The sequence below is a fragment of the Nuphar pumila genome, chromosome 8 (genome assembly GCF_984573655.1).
Source record: "Nuphar pumila chromosome 8, dmNupPumi1.hap1.1, whole genome shotgun sequence".
NCBI classification, from domain to species: domain Eukaryota; kingdom Viridiplantae; phylum Streptophyta; class Magnoliopsida; order Nymphaeales; family Nymphaeaceae; genus Nuphar; species Nuphar pumila.
In genome coordinates, this window is record NC_143256.1 from 121,737,181 (window position 1) to 121,752,278 (window position 15,098).

Genomic DNA, 15,098 nt, shown 5'->3' on the forward strand with positions numbered 1-15,098 from the left:
TTCTTAAAAGTATCTATAAAAAAAAGGCATTAGTTTTTTTTTTTTGTTTCGTAGTTGTGCTAGGGTATTGATTCATGCGGAGAACATTAGCGATCCTCCTGATGACTGCATTATGTCTCCACGTATTAGTGACCATGCCATCAAATCTGACCTTATAACTGGATTCAACAAGTTCAATTTAATAAGAATCGACCCTTAAATAGTTTTTTTTTATGAAAAAAATATGATTTTTTTACATTACACAATTATGTGTTTTACCAACCATCGAATTTTGAATCGTCAAAAAATCCTGCACACAAGTCAGATTTTGGAAATTTAAATGTCGATGTTCACTAAAAAGAATGATGCAGATCACATCTATGGAGTCCGATCTGATCAAAACAATTTGCATCAATGAAACCCAAGGATGGGTACGAAGATGACACAGGGGATGAGTGGAACCGATTTGGTAGAACATAGCCATTTGTTGTCAAGGAAAATGGACGCTACCTTATTAGCACCTGCATTAATTTCTACAGGTTTTCAAAGCACTTTCATTGTGTGCTTGGTTATCACACGCAGACGCCTAAGGCAACTGATGAATCCACTGGTGTGTAGGGATGTCGGTCATTCAGGTTTGGTTTGATTATCTAACCAACCAATTACTATTTAACCAGATTTGGCAAGCATTCCATATCCAATAAACTAAACAGATCAGATTGGGTTGGGTCTTTAAAAATTTACATCCAAATCCAGATCTAGTTAACATTTGAAACTGAATACGTGTAAAATTTGTATCCAATCATTATACATGATTAGACTATGAATTGGTAATACCTTTCCCATCCATATCCACATCCATCTCTAAATCTGATTCGGCTACATCCAATTTATGGCAGATTCAATATTGCCTTCACCAAAACTGAATCCTACTCATTTACTTCCCTTAGTGTGGGCTACATTCTAAAATCTAAACCGAGTGTATGTAAAACTAAATATGACGGTTTTAGCACATATTTATCACGAGAATTTTTATTTTTAAATGTGTTTTATTTATATTTTCTTATAAAAATATTTTTTTATATTTTTAATTTATTTTTATTGCCAAGATTTTGCCAAAAAAATGCTAGATTTATGAAAATTTTCAAAATCTCCTTTTAACTTTTGTCACTATGGTAGACATCGAGCCAACCTGATTTGGCCCAATCCCGGACACACTTATTAATAATCGGGCTCAGAGCAGGCAGGTCGGGCCGATGTTTTTTCATATTCCAAGCCCGAATCAACATTGACCTGGTACCTGAACCCGCCGGCCGGCTACCAGCGACACTATTCTTTATCGATCAAGTCGAAATAGGAAAAATTAAACAATAAATGAACAAAAAGAAAGGAAGGATAACCAAATTCCATTAACCTCCATCATTCCACCATCTAGATTACACAAAATTGCATTTTAATGTACGACAGATTCAATAACTTGCATCCCTCTAAGATTGTGAAACTAACCAACATTGTATAGATGCTGGGATGGACTGAAGAAGTTTGAATGTTGTGAGCTGATTAAAGGCACGTGAACGTCCATTATTGTGATCAGGTCCCGTTATTATATCTGCAACAATTTAAGATAGAATAAGAATTAGAACCTAACTTCCAGTTAAAACAGAAAAATATGAGTTTAACCCATGTCGAAGTATACATGAACTGACGCTTGATGCATGCTTTTACCACTGTATGAATATCAATCTATAACAAACAAGGTATGGCTGCAAAGTGCAACTCTACCATTGCAGTGCCCCCTCAAGTAATTGAAAGGCCATGCACAAGATCTTTATCAACCACCATACAGCTCTCTTTGAAGGAAGTTGATGTAGACAACAGTAGTATTCATCCACATGAGATGAGACTGGAGCTTTCTCAAGCAATTACTGAAAGCTATCAACTGTTTGCATTAGAAATATTGCAAAAAACGATAAAAGACGCACCTAGCCACACCTAGTGCCAGTGAAACACAACTGCAAATTATCACGTCCATGTACAAAAGAATGTCAGGCACAGCCATTGAATGTCAAATAATTCTCTACTTGTTTCAACCTGTCCCTTTGGGAAAAAAACCAGACCTAATGACATGGTTAAGATCAAAATAATTTTTTTCCCACTTCGACCTGCAAACCATAACTTGGTACACCAAGGGCATGAGTCACACTATGGGTCACAGTTTGTAAAAGGATCTAGAATTCAAAGTAGTTTTTACTTACAACATTTAGGTATTATAAATCACATGCATTGAGTGTAAATGGTACGATCAACCAACATGGCTGTCTATTCCACTCCAAAAACTGCAATTTGACTTGCAGCAAATCCAGCAACAACAGCTCCAACTCCTTCACTTGCACATAAATTGGTAGGAAATATAAGGGGAGAGAGAGAGAGAGAGAGATGCCCACCTTAGAGATTGTGAACTGCAAACCCTGAGCCCATTTCTGTGTTTTCTGTTTGTAGAGAACAAAAGCAATGAGTGACCTCATTTTCTGCACTCCAAAAGAGGGATGAAATGTCTGCCTCTTTAGGGGTTTTTTTTTTGGTATCATGTTACTTGTTATGTTGAATAGCAGGAGCAGGCTGACCACCGCCCATCTCAAGGAAGCATGCGATGGACAGGGCCTGCAGTGTTGCTGCATAAAAATGCCCTTTATATATATATATATATATATATATATATATGAAGGGAGAAAGGACCCACTTCTTTGTGACCCTTCTTGCAAGTACAGGAATCATGAGAACATGTAGAACACATCACCATTTTCAAAATTTGAAAAATATTCAACAAATAATAATTAATGATAATAATTATGCAAACAAAAATGTCAACTGATACATATAAAAAGAATTTGCATATACAGAAGAATATTACTCCACGTGCATATTGATGTTTAACTGTATGGTTGATGCTTCCAAGTTATAATTTGGGCATTGGGGTTAAATGAGGTAGCTGGATGGTTAGATCACAATATCCTAACCGAGGGGTCTCCTGTTCAAATCCCATGGGGTTATCCCTCAGCCGGCCTATCGAGTTGGCATAATGGTGTTAGCTTCTGTGGTTGGGCAAGTGATATTTGGTTCAAATCCTTCACCGTAAAGGTGACAATAACTTGTGCAGCTTATTTCCAATGATGATGGTGATTGTAATGTTGGCCTCTCCAAAGTCATGCGCCATATCATTTTGCACAGAACGTGCGGTACTTTGTATTCTGAATCAGCATGTGCAGATTATATGAAGCGCCTTCAACATGCCTCTGTCGAACACCTTCAGTGTAGAATATTTGTGATCTACAAGATGAAAGTGAAGCTATAGCAGTTAATCCTAAACCTTCTTGAAAGAAACTAAAATACAAGACAAATATACGCTATTCATCAATTTTCATTAATGAAAGCTGCTGCTAGTATAGTATCCTGATAACTGGGCCTCAGTGAGAATCAACTTTGAAGGAAAACTAGCTATCCAAGCATTATGTAATAACCACCAACGCAACAAACCAAAAATCCTCTAATGTTGACAGCTGTCTGCTGCCACCTCTAAAGCTATCAAAGCTCTATCCAAGGTCTCCCTCAACTTTACTGTTAATTCTAATATATACAACTGATTTGTACAACTGCGAGCATGACATGATGAGAACTTGACTTTCGGTTTCTGTTCTGTATCAATATACCATATAACTGTCACATGGGTGCGGGTGCGGGTGCGGGTGCGGGTGCGGGTGCGGGTGCGGGTGCGGGTGCGGGTGCGGGTGCGGGGGTGCGGCACTTTCAAAAAACTTGGGTGCGGGGGTGCGGAAAATATATATATATATATATATATAGTCCAAAAGTTGAACATAAATGACCCTGGGTGCGTTGACTGCACCGGGTGCCGCACCCGACGCGTTGGGTGCGGCACCCAGTTGGCCGAGTCCCTGTGACATAGCCATATAATTTTAGATATTACCAAGGATTTATTGAAGGCATGAAAGTTTATGGCCGATTAATGGTAGGTTAAATGTTTGAATGAACCAGAGAACAAAGTGCAAGCAATGATAGAACCACAGATAGAAAATCATGTTTAGGGGAAAAAAGGAATGACTCTGCTGCTTAAGACAAAGGATGCCAATGTAATCACACGACTTAAGGACTTTTTATAATCTGCCAATCGCATAAAGTAAAAGAAGAAGAAGAAAGGTAATTGTCAATGATTATATATAAATAGGACTAACAGCTTTAAGATGGAGTTCAAGAGTAGCACTAGTCAGATAAACCAGGAACCTGATCCTCCAAAAAAGTCAGAAAATATCTTTTTACCAAGGTTAAAAATCCTGCAACTCGTGACTTGACTAACTTGACCTCAAGTCAAAAGTCAGACAGATTTTACGAACTTTTATTTTACATAAAGCAGTAAAAAAATATTGGTATAAAGAGTACATTTGTATACGTTTGCAGAAGTGCCTATGTGATGTAAATCGAGAGAGCTCGATTTACGAGAAAACTGTCATGTTACTCCTACACACGAAAACCAAGGAAAACAGGAAATACTGAAATAAATTGCATAAATTCAACGAAAATAAGATTTTTTTCATTCATCAACTTCCCCTTTTTCTCTTTACAATGAATATATATCGCAAACCCAGAACGACCCTAGAAACCCTAATCCTACTACGGATCCGAGATAGATCCAAAACTCAACTAAGATCTGAACAAGATCCAAAAACCCAAATCTAACTAGCATAATAAAAGAAAACATAAATAATTAAGATGGATCCAAATGGACCCTAAGGACCCAGTAGTATCTCGCTCCCGCTCCTACATCATTATGACATTGAAAAATCAACATTTATGTAACATTTAGAGATTAATGTAGATTCATGAAATTTATGATTGACTAAAAGGATATATCAAACATCACAATCAACTAATAACTACTACCCATAAACTATTCAATCCAGTGATCCACAATTGACGATCATGGAATAAAAATTTAGTGGGAATTCATGATATTCATAAACTAATCAAGGTTTCCAATATAGAAACAATATCACAAATCTAAAATAGTAAACAATAATAATTAGAAAATCTAGAATGCAATACCTTATTGAAAGTTAAGGTCAGAATGCATTCATATACAAATAAACAAATAAAACTCTATCACTACAATTCCTTCACACAATGTCGACAATGTGTATTTAACCTAAAAGATGGAACTATAGTGGTAGATACACGATAATTGAGTCAACCAACTTTGTTGACCAAGTAGGATTCAACAAAGAGAGGAAACTTTCACAGTGTTCATGCTCATTTAAATCATCTTCAGCATCCCACAGCAATGAGAATAATACTAGTATTGTTAGGTCCATGTATGTCACAAATATCATGCTTAACCTTCCTTTATCCAGGTTCCATGACACTTCATGGATAAGGTCAAATAGGTGATGGACAGGGTCAACACTGTGTAGATCATTTCCTCCATGTTTTCTATGCTCTTGTCTTGATTTTGTTGCTTCTTGCTTGGTATGTAGTCAAGAGTGCTAGTTGACACCTAGGTGCTGGGGCCCTAAAAGGCCTAGTTGGTGCATAGGCAAGTCTAGTCAGGACCAAAAAAAAAAGTTATAAGAAAAAAATATAATAAATTGATAAACCCAGTAGCATGAAATTAATCAGCAAGATGATTATCAATTAACATATCCTAAGCTCGTAATGTATCATAAAGAACTTAAATTTCATAATAGAGAAATTACATAAACTTCTTTCTATCCACCAATTAGGCAAGGTTGACTAGTCAGTGGACCATTTGACCTAGGCAAGACTAGTCAGTCAACTAGGTGTTGACCAACTAGAAGCCTGCAATTAGGTGCCAGGTCTGCACCCAGCTAGGCTCCTAGCTGACTAAGCTACTTTTGACAGTACAGCTTCTTTGTATAATATGTCAACCATAGTCACCTATATCGTTCAAGGAATTATCTTAGCGAGGGTATTTCTCGGACAGATTTTCAAAAGTTGAAAAATCTCGAGAGCTTAAAAATTTGAAAAAATATAAATATTAACCAAAAAGATAAGAAAATAATAAGTTTTACACTATTTTTCTTTCAAAAATATAAAAAAACAAGTTTTAAAGGTTTTAAAAATATAAAAGAAACAAAAAATAGAAATGCAAACTTAAAATATTAAAAAATATTTTTTTCCCAAAAATATCATGATATTATCACGATATTTTGTTTTCTGACGATATTTTGAAAATATCACGAGATATTCCCTTTAATGTCGGCTACCTTAAAATATCAGTAGTTCTCGTGATATTTCAAAATATCATCTATATTGGTGATCGTGATGTCAACAACAAAACTTGATTATTATGGCTCAATGATCTCGTGTTTTCACTTGGTGATTTGTACTTGCTGCTCAGGACATACACATTTATTGAATAGATTGCTATATGTTTCATAACATAGTCACAAATGTCGTTCTTGGCAATTTCTCGACGACGAAACATCTTGGGCAATTTTGAAATTTTTTGTTTTTATCAGAAAATACCATAGGGCTGGACAATGGGGTAGGCAGCCCGTAGCCCAGCCCGAACGGGTCGGACTTGGGCCTAGTTTTTGAATGAAATCCCAAACCGAATGGGTCGGGCTTGGGCCTAGTTTTTGAATGAAAGCCCAACCCGAAATGGGCTTAAACCAGTCGAGACAAGATAGCGGGTCAGGTCGGGCTGGCCCGTGGGCTTCTTATATATATATATATAGACACACACACACACACACACACACACACACGGTCAAGTATGTATTTTAAAAATTGTATTTATCTTGAGTTTCAATTTTTTTTTGTATTTTACTAAAAAAAATCTATGCATTGAAGGAGATTAATGCGGAATATGTGAATACAAGATCACTTCTAACTCAGCCCGGCCTGACCCGAATTAGTCCCATGGGTCAAATGGGCGGGCTGTGGGTTTGTATTAGACTCGGGCCCGCCCGATTGGTCAACGGGTCAGACTTGACCAGGCCCAGCCCGTCAAAAACCCGGTCAAGCCCACCCATTGTCCAGCCCGAAAATATCGGTTTTCAAAAAAATGTTATGAAAAATATATAACAAATATAAAAACTCATGAAAAATACATATTCTAGTGTATAAGTGGGTTATAAGGTATTAAGCTAATACAAACACATAAATATGAATAAATAAACCAAAGACGTTGAAGTGGAATGTGGGGTGGTTTATAAAGTATAAAGGAGCTGTTTTGTAGTATACATGACAATGAGGCTACAGAATAGTCCCATATCGAAGAGGAGGGGGGAACTACCGTCCCTCCCACCTCTATTTAAGAGGGTTGATCCCCCTATCTTTTCCATATCCCAACAAAGGCTGCTCTGCATGTGGGTCCACGTGATTCCATGTCAGTAGAATTCTTGGGATTCTTGTTTGTGGGGGGCACAGAAATGACATTGCTTTAAAAATAAAATAAAATGATGGCAGTTAGATTGCTTACCAGCTGCCATAAAAATGCAATAAATTAAAGATAAACGATATTTTGAAAATCTCGCAATATAGTCAGGATTATCGCAGTTGTTTATATCGCGAGATTTTCAAAATCTCGGCGATATTTGTGAATATGTTTGATAATATAGATCACTAAACGTATTCTGCATCTACTTTAATAAAAGTGTTACAGCCTACCTACGTCTTGCACCCATGACAACATTGATCGTGATTATGTCCATGAGATACAGGTATCCATTTGAATCTTCAAATGTGCTATCAGGTTCTTCTCCTTGTCTTTTTTAATCATGAAAATGAACTAAAGCCAATAGCTGATAAGTCCAAATAGCTGATATGAGCAGTACATAAACCTTCAAAGATCTACACATCCCATATTCTTTCACTAATGCATTATCAAGCATGTCATGTTTTAGAAATCAAATAGATAGTAAATATGATGATTCATGAACATTACAATATGATCTTCCTCTCATTTCAAATAATTTACTGTTTCCCTTCACATTAATTAAAAATCTATGATGCACAAAGTATGTTTCAATGTCTGATGGGATTGTGACCATAGGTTGAGCAGGCTAGAGATACCAGTCTCTATCAGTAGTTCACTTTCACCTTTGATGATAATACTGCAAAGTTGATGGAGGGAAACAGTTAGCTGAAGTCTGCCTTCCAGTTTCTTATCCAAGGACTTATACTACAATGATCATTCCCATTCAGCCAAATTTGGTCCATTGAATCCTCACTGCAGTTTTTCAGAGTATCCATTACTCATAGCTTAGTACCTCTATTAAAAAGAACAAGGTTATGAAGTTGAACTGTCCCAAGAAGCATAGTAAGCAAGCTTCTTATCACCATGTTCTGCTTAGCTCATTTACTTCCACCTCCACCTGAAAATGTAGCAACTTCTAACAGCTCAAAAAATCTCACAACTCCAAACTATCAATTGTATAGATAAAAGATGACAAAGAATGCAGATTAGAGTATCAGGCAAGTGGTAGGGCATTCATATGGAAGAGCACGGTACTGGAAACTATGACTAGAAGGTCAGAGTCTAGTTACACTTATCATCAGAGAAGGGGGCCTATGAATGCACTGACTTAACCAAATAAAAACAAGGCAATGCTCATGAAGTGGTAACAGCCTATTGCAAAAGACAAAGATAAGTGACGAAATAAAGTCATAAACCAAAGGTATGCATTGGCAGGCACAATCATAAAGCACAAGTATACCTTGGGAGGCATACCTTGCCAATGGGAGAAAAACAGAAACTAATAGGGTATCCTTGTTGTGAAAGGTTGAAGAACATGCTTTACCACCTTTCCAGATGCAAACACACCAAGTTGGGAATGGAGAAGAGAAATCTTTCACTTTTGAAAAGACCATAATATTTCATACAAACCTCTTGCCAATCAATTCAGAAGGTTATCTAAATTGACCTATTTAAAGAATTGATCTACCAATAGATGCTGCTCAAAAGATTAAAAAATGATGGTGGTACCCCAAGGATGTGGAAGAGAAAGAGGAAGAAGCAACAGCCTCATGGAGCGCTTGAGGGCCACAATGCCCTAAGTTAAACTCCAGATCAAACAATTTCGAAAAAGGAAAAAAGGATAAATTCTTCATTAGTTCGATCAATTCATTTCTATTGGAATTTATGGCCATCCCCTTGCCAAAAAGAGGATTTTGGGAACCACCGCCATTCAGAGCAAAATCTTTTGGTTGGCTATCATCTTTCATATGCCTCTTAATACTGGAAGAAGCATACTTTGATTAGATTCTGAGAAATTGATGCATTTGCTTGTGCATGGCCATCTTTGATGGGCTTATTGCACTTGCTTAGCATAAGATGACTTATGAACAAGCTTGTTTCACAAGTTATCATGATCTTCTCTTAGCTTCCTAGCAAGATTTAGCAAAAGATGGAACAATATGTGGAGGTGGTGGATATGCTACCTTTTCATTTAGAAAGATAGAAACAGTCTGATCCAAAGAAAAGGAATGATGCTTACATGGTCATACATTACATTCACTCAGTCAGGACAAGGTAGGAAATTGGATCAATATTAGGAAGCCAACATGCATAGGTGTATTAGGACACTCAGAATATGGTGACTTCAAGTAAGGTCTTTGTAACTCTTGTTTGATATGGAATGTTGACTCCCATCTTCCGTCCTTATCCCCATCCCAACATGACATCTCATGACACTATGGGAAAATTAAAATAATTCTTTTTGGTGCTGCAAAAAAAAAAGGAAGTTTGCCCAATATTCAATAGCTTCTTTTTATAAGTTTCAGTTAAAGGCTTCCCTAGTTTTACTAAGTGCATGTTTTGCCACATCTAGCACTTTAGGTTCAAGAGAGCCTCATCATACAATACCAAATGAATATGTTATTGACACATAATGCCTACCATGCTTCCAGTATTCTTCATGCAATGGATAGCAATGGCTCAAAATGTGACCAACGCCCAATCTAACCGCATCTGAAGAAGCAGATCTAGTCCCATCTAGTGGGTCCAATAGGCTTATTAGGTCAGAATAATACAAATAATTTGGATATTTCCAACATGGATCTAAGTCCAAGCAGCAATCCAGCATGGTTCCAAAGTATTTAGTGTATCATTGGGCGAACAAATGAATAATATCATATATAATATACTGAAAAGTTCATTGTAAAATAGCAATAATCCTGGTAGTAACAGTAGTTCACCAGCATCCCAAGCATGAAAAGAACTCTGTTGCTGAACTTTGACTTTATATTGTTATCCTATTGCCTAGTTGCCAATCATTAACAAGCCTTATTTTAAATAGTTAACACACTGAATCATATTAGAAGATTAACTAATATTCTGAACTTACGAATTTTGACCAACATTTCAGTGTCATAAAATTAACAACTGACCTTAAGAATAAATTTTTGCATTCTAAAAGCCTTCTAAATGAAATAGCAGTAGTTCAAAGCATTCAAATCTTACCTGTATGAATATACATGTTCTGTCGTATCAATGACAAAGATTGGGTGGTGCTTATTCATCTCAACTGCCAGATGCTGCAACTAGTAATGTGATTAAGCTGGAAAAAGGCATGTAGAATAAAGGATCAGTATTGGTCAAGAAGTGCAAAATCATTATTTGATCATATACCAGAAACAACTCCACTAGAAAAGAAAAGAACTAGATGACCTAGACGAAGCCATGCTAAAGTAATTGAATCAATAATAGAAGCTCTAGAATATACTGCTTCTTACCACTGATTGATAATGGTGTTACTTGTTGATTGCAAATGTAGCCTCTGCAACCTCCAGGTCATGGATCATGCTCAAGATGTGTGACATGCTTGACTGGAACCAGTAAGCATGTAAACCAACATTCTCAAGGCTGGAAGCCTAGGTAGACAATTGCAAAGAGAACTTCAACCATCTTGATCCTTGACACCCAACTTATCTGCAAGAATATCTGTTTCAATAGGCTTGGCATTCATGGACAACTCTCGCGCCAAAATTACATATGTCTGGAAACTGGGAGCATTGCCACTAGTTTCCAGGATATGAAGAAATTTCATACACATTTCTGATTTTCCAGCCTTCAGTAAACCATCAATTAGCAATGTCCAGATGACATCATCTGGACTCCATTGATGCTTGAGCATATGCTCAAATACACTCTGAGCCTCTTCTACTCTGCTTACTTCAGCAAGAGCACATATCAAAGCCTTAAAAGCAGCCAAACTCAGTTCAAAACCTTCAACAACCATCAGATTGAAGACTTCTACTGCACGGTCAGCATTCAATTCTTTACAGTATGAAGCCAGCAAAGAGGTATATATTGATTTGTTGGGACTCAAGTCTCTACTCTTCATGTGGCTGACTAATTGATTTGCTTCATGTACCCTGCCTTCTCTACACATCCCACCCACCAGAACACTGTAGGTACCGACAGTAGGCTCATACCCCTTTTCCAATAACTTGGCCAAGAGACAAGAGAATAAGTTGACACTCAGTCCATTCTCCAGTGTATCAAAACCATCAGATTCCTCGAGTGGAACCACCCATTTCCGCTCTTGCAATTTGTTCTCATTTTGCAGCCCCTTTGCCAATGCAACATAAGTTCGATAACTGGGTTCACAACCTGCATCGACCATTTGTGACAAAACAGAAAAGGCACGATCTAATCTTCCCAATGCCACATAACCATTAATTATTGAGGTATAAATCACATGATCAGGATCCAATCCCTCTTCTTTGATTTTATCAACCAATCTCTCTGCCTCCTCAGCTTTTCCTTCTTGGCATAGACCATATGCAAGAGCACCATAAGTATGTAGATTTGGTCGGCAGTTCTGCTTGACCATTTCATCAACAAGTTTAAATGCACCATATGTATCGCCTTCCTTACAAAGACCATAAACAAGTGCAGAATAAGTTACAACATTTGGGAGTAATCCACAGTCAACCATCTTATCAAATTGCTTCTTTGCTTCAAGTACCCTGTTTTCATTGCAAAGTCCATTAATGATAACACTATATGTATAAACATTTGGTTCACAACCATACTGGGTCATTCTATCCATTAAAGGAAGTCCAATATCTAATCTTCCATTCTTACAGTGGCCATCAATCAATGCAGTAAAGGTTATCTCGTTTGGGTTCAAACCAATATGACACATTTCTTCAAACATATCAAAAGCCCTTTCCACTTTGCCCCATTTGCAAAATCCACAAATTAGTTCAGTATAGGTCCATTCGTCAGGTAGACATCCACACCCCTTCATCAGTTCAAATAGCCTCATAGCATTATTGAGCTCACCTCTTTCACAGTATTCATTGATGAGTGTGTTGTATGTTACCGGTGTGGGAGAAGGCCCTACCTTCATCATTCTATTGAAAACAACCATTGCCTTTTCCAACTTATGAACTACACAAAATCCCTTGATTATTTCATTGTAAGTTTGAGTATTTGGCACATGACCATGCTTCTCCATTCCCTTGACAAGATCCAATGCAGGTAGCAGCCTGCCTTCAGTACAGAGTCCATCTATTAAAGCATTATAGGTGATAGTATTAGGAAGAACGCCTTCACGGAACATCTGCAGAAATAAACCACATGCCACTTTGAGTTGATTCGCAGTACACAAGCCACTAATAAGTGCTGTGTAAGTCTGCACATTTGGTTTGCATCCCCGCTTCCTCATATCATCAACTAGAGAAATTGCATCGCTGACGCGACCAGAAGCGCAAAGACAAGTTACAGGAACAGTATACGTATAAACAGTGGGCTCACATCCTTTCTCTATCATCTGCTCAAGAAGATTCAATGCCTCGTCCGTCCTCCCCTCAGCGCATAGACCGTTAATGAGAGTTGAATAAGTCACTGAATTAGGTTCGTTTCCCTCCTCAATCATACGCCTCAACAATCCGAAAGCCGCTTCCAGATTGTTATTCCTACAATGGCCTAGAATCAAAGATGTGTAAGTGAAGGTGTCAGGCCGATAATCAGCTTCGAGAATCCGTCCATAAAACACCATTGCCTCTTTCACCTTCCCCTTCTTGCACAGAATGTTGATCATGGTATTGAACGTCAACAGCGTCGGTCTCAGCCCACGACTCAACAGCCGAGCATACACATTCTGCGAAACAGAAACCGATCCAAACCTCCCCAATTGAATCAAAAGCGTATTGTACCCTTCAATGGCGACTCTGAAACCCGTCAGCTCGATCTCATTCAGAAAACTAACAACCCTCAAGATCTCATCCTCGCTCACACACGCCTTGATCATCAAAATCAGCATATGACCCCCTTGTTTAGACAGCCGTTCCCTGATCAACAGATTCAATAACGCGAAGAAGCAATCTAAATCGTGCCGGTAACCCGGTCGCCGACCGACCCAATAGAAGAATTGAAGCGCGGACTTCGCATCTTTGTGAATCTCTAGAACTTTTGAGACATGGCGTGGGGTCAACCTAAGGACGATCTTCTTCAGCTCGGGGCTATCTCTCCAACTAAATTCGCGAAGTATTCCGCAAACTCTACCAACCAGATCCACAAACTCCCACTGATTCTTGCGTTCTTGACTAACAGACTCATCGATATCATTAGAACAAGAGGGTGCAGGATCAGAGAAGCAACTGGAATCAGAGGAGAATGGTTTCAACGATCGTTGAAAACCGACCACAGAACTCCTCCTGGTGAGAGAAAATCCTGAAGGGTGTCTCAGGAAATCGAAGAAAAACCGGAAGGAAGGAGTACAGAACACCTGCCTGGACATATCGGAGTCTGATGATTCATGTGGGTCGTCTTCTTCTACCACCAAAAGATGGTTTTGATGACGAATATGCAACAATCTCACGATTCCTCCAAGTGGGTATCTCTCTTTCTATCGGTTCGTCTCCACTGGATGCTTCCTCATTGCACCAGGGAAACGTAGCCATTGAAGGTCCACGGAAAGAAGGGCAACCCCTTACAAAGGGAGCCGCAGCCCCTTCAAAGACCCTAAACACCGACCCAATTCGGGAGGTGTGGCCTACAAAAGGGTCAACGATGAGACGGAGGAAAGAGACGAGAGGGAGTCTTGGGGCGTTGAGATGCCCTAAACGTGAAGGAATGCAAAAAAAATTGAACGCGTTTTCATGCACATGAGAAAGCACCACTTTCTCAGGTTTCTGAGAATAAGAGCTCGACTCAAGCACTGTTCCATTCATATGAGAAAGCACCACTTTCTCAGGTTTCTGAGAATAAGAGCTCGACCCAAACATTTTCTCAAGTATTTGTAACCCTGAAAAAGTGGAGGAAGAGAATGTGGTGCCTAGTTGAGAGTTGATGCCCACTTGCTTCAAAGCAGGTCACAGGTAGAGCTGGAAAACGAGCCGAGCTCACATTCTAAAAAACAAAATTTGTTTTTAATGTATTTTTTAAATTTTAATAATATATATATAGTATATGTAATATAAAATACATGTATAAAACATATATTAATACAATGATTAACCGGATCATGGAACCAATTGGATCGGTCTGATCAGTGGATGCCACTTGATTGAACTCAAATCCAACTTGGTAACATTTGTTTTAAAATATCCAAATTGACTGCCTAACCTTGTGCTTGTATACTTTTTATTTCTCAACTAGTCATGTTCTGTGTTTGCGGCCCATAGATTTGAACCCAAATCCCTTATTCAATAACTGATTGTGAACCTGTGATCTGCTGACATAACCATAATATATTATCAGTCTTTAGTGCCCAAGTGATGCCGCATATTTGGTGTCGATGAGTAGAATTTTGACACTCATGCAATTCAAATTTAGATTTGACCTTAACGATAGATCTATCATGAACCATTTGCTGACAGAAACATGTTTGGATACACAAAAATAAATATTACAATATATTTAGATAAAAACAGAAATAAATTGTTCGGACATTGCACTAAAGTGCACCTATTAAAAAATAATTTTTTACATCATATTTTTAAATGGGGTTAATCTACCATTAAACAAGTTAAGTTTAACATTGGATGGATTCAACCTTATGAAAATGATTAAAACATACTAAAAATAACATTTTTTAAAAATAAAAGGTTGTTTTTTTAAGTCAAAAAGGTAA

General features: G+C 37.9%; 1 protein-coding gene across 2 annotated transcripts; it reads right to left on the bottom strand.

Annotated features, from left to right (window-relative positions):
• Positions 1 to 1,382: 1,382 nt before the first annotated feature.
• On the bottom strand, positions 1,383 to 14,020 carry LOC149830480 (uncharacterized). Of its 2 annotated transcripts, none has more exons than XM_090016543.1 (3): positions 10,747 to 13,990; positions 10,475 to 10,571; positions 1,383 to 1,588 (listed from the first exon to the last, which is right to left on the bottom strand). In XM_090016543.1, the coding sequence occupies exon 1, from the start codon at positions 13,761 to 13,763 to the stop codon at positions 10,911 to 10,913; it is 2,853 nt and encodes a 950-aa protein (XP_089872669.1). In that variant the 5' UTR covers positions 13,764 to 13,990; the 3' UTR covers positions 1,383 to 1,588; positions 10,475 to 10,571; positions 10,747 to 10,910. The 2 variants fall into 2 exon arrangements, with proteins under 2 accessions (XP_089872669.1, XP_089872668.1); XM_090016542.1 differs by lacking the exon at positions 1,383 to 1,588 and adding an exon at positions 2,763 to 3,306 and having other exon boundaries at positions 10,747 to 14,020.
• Between the last annotated feature and the right edge of the window lie 1,078 nt (positions 14,021 to 15,098).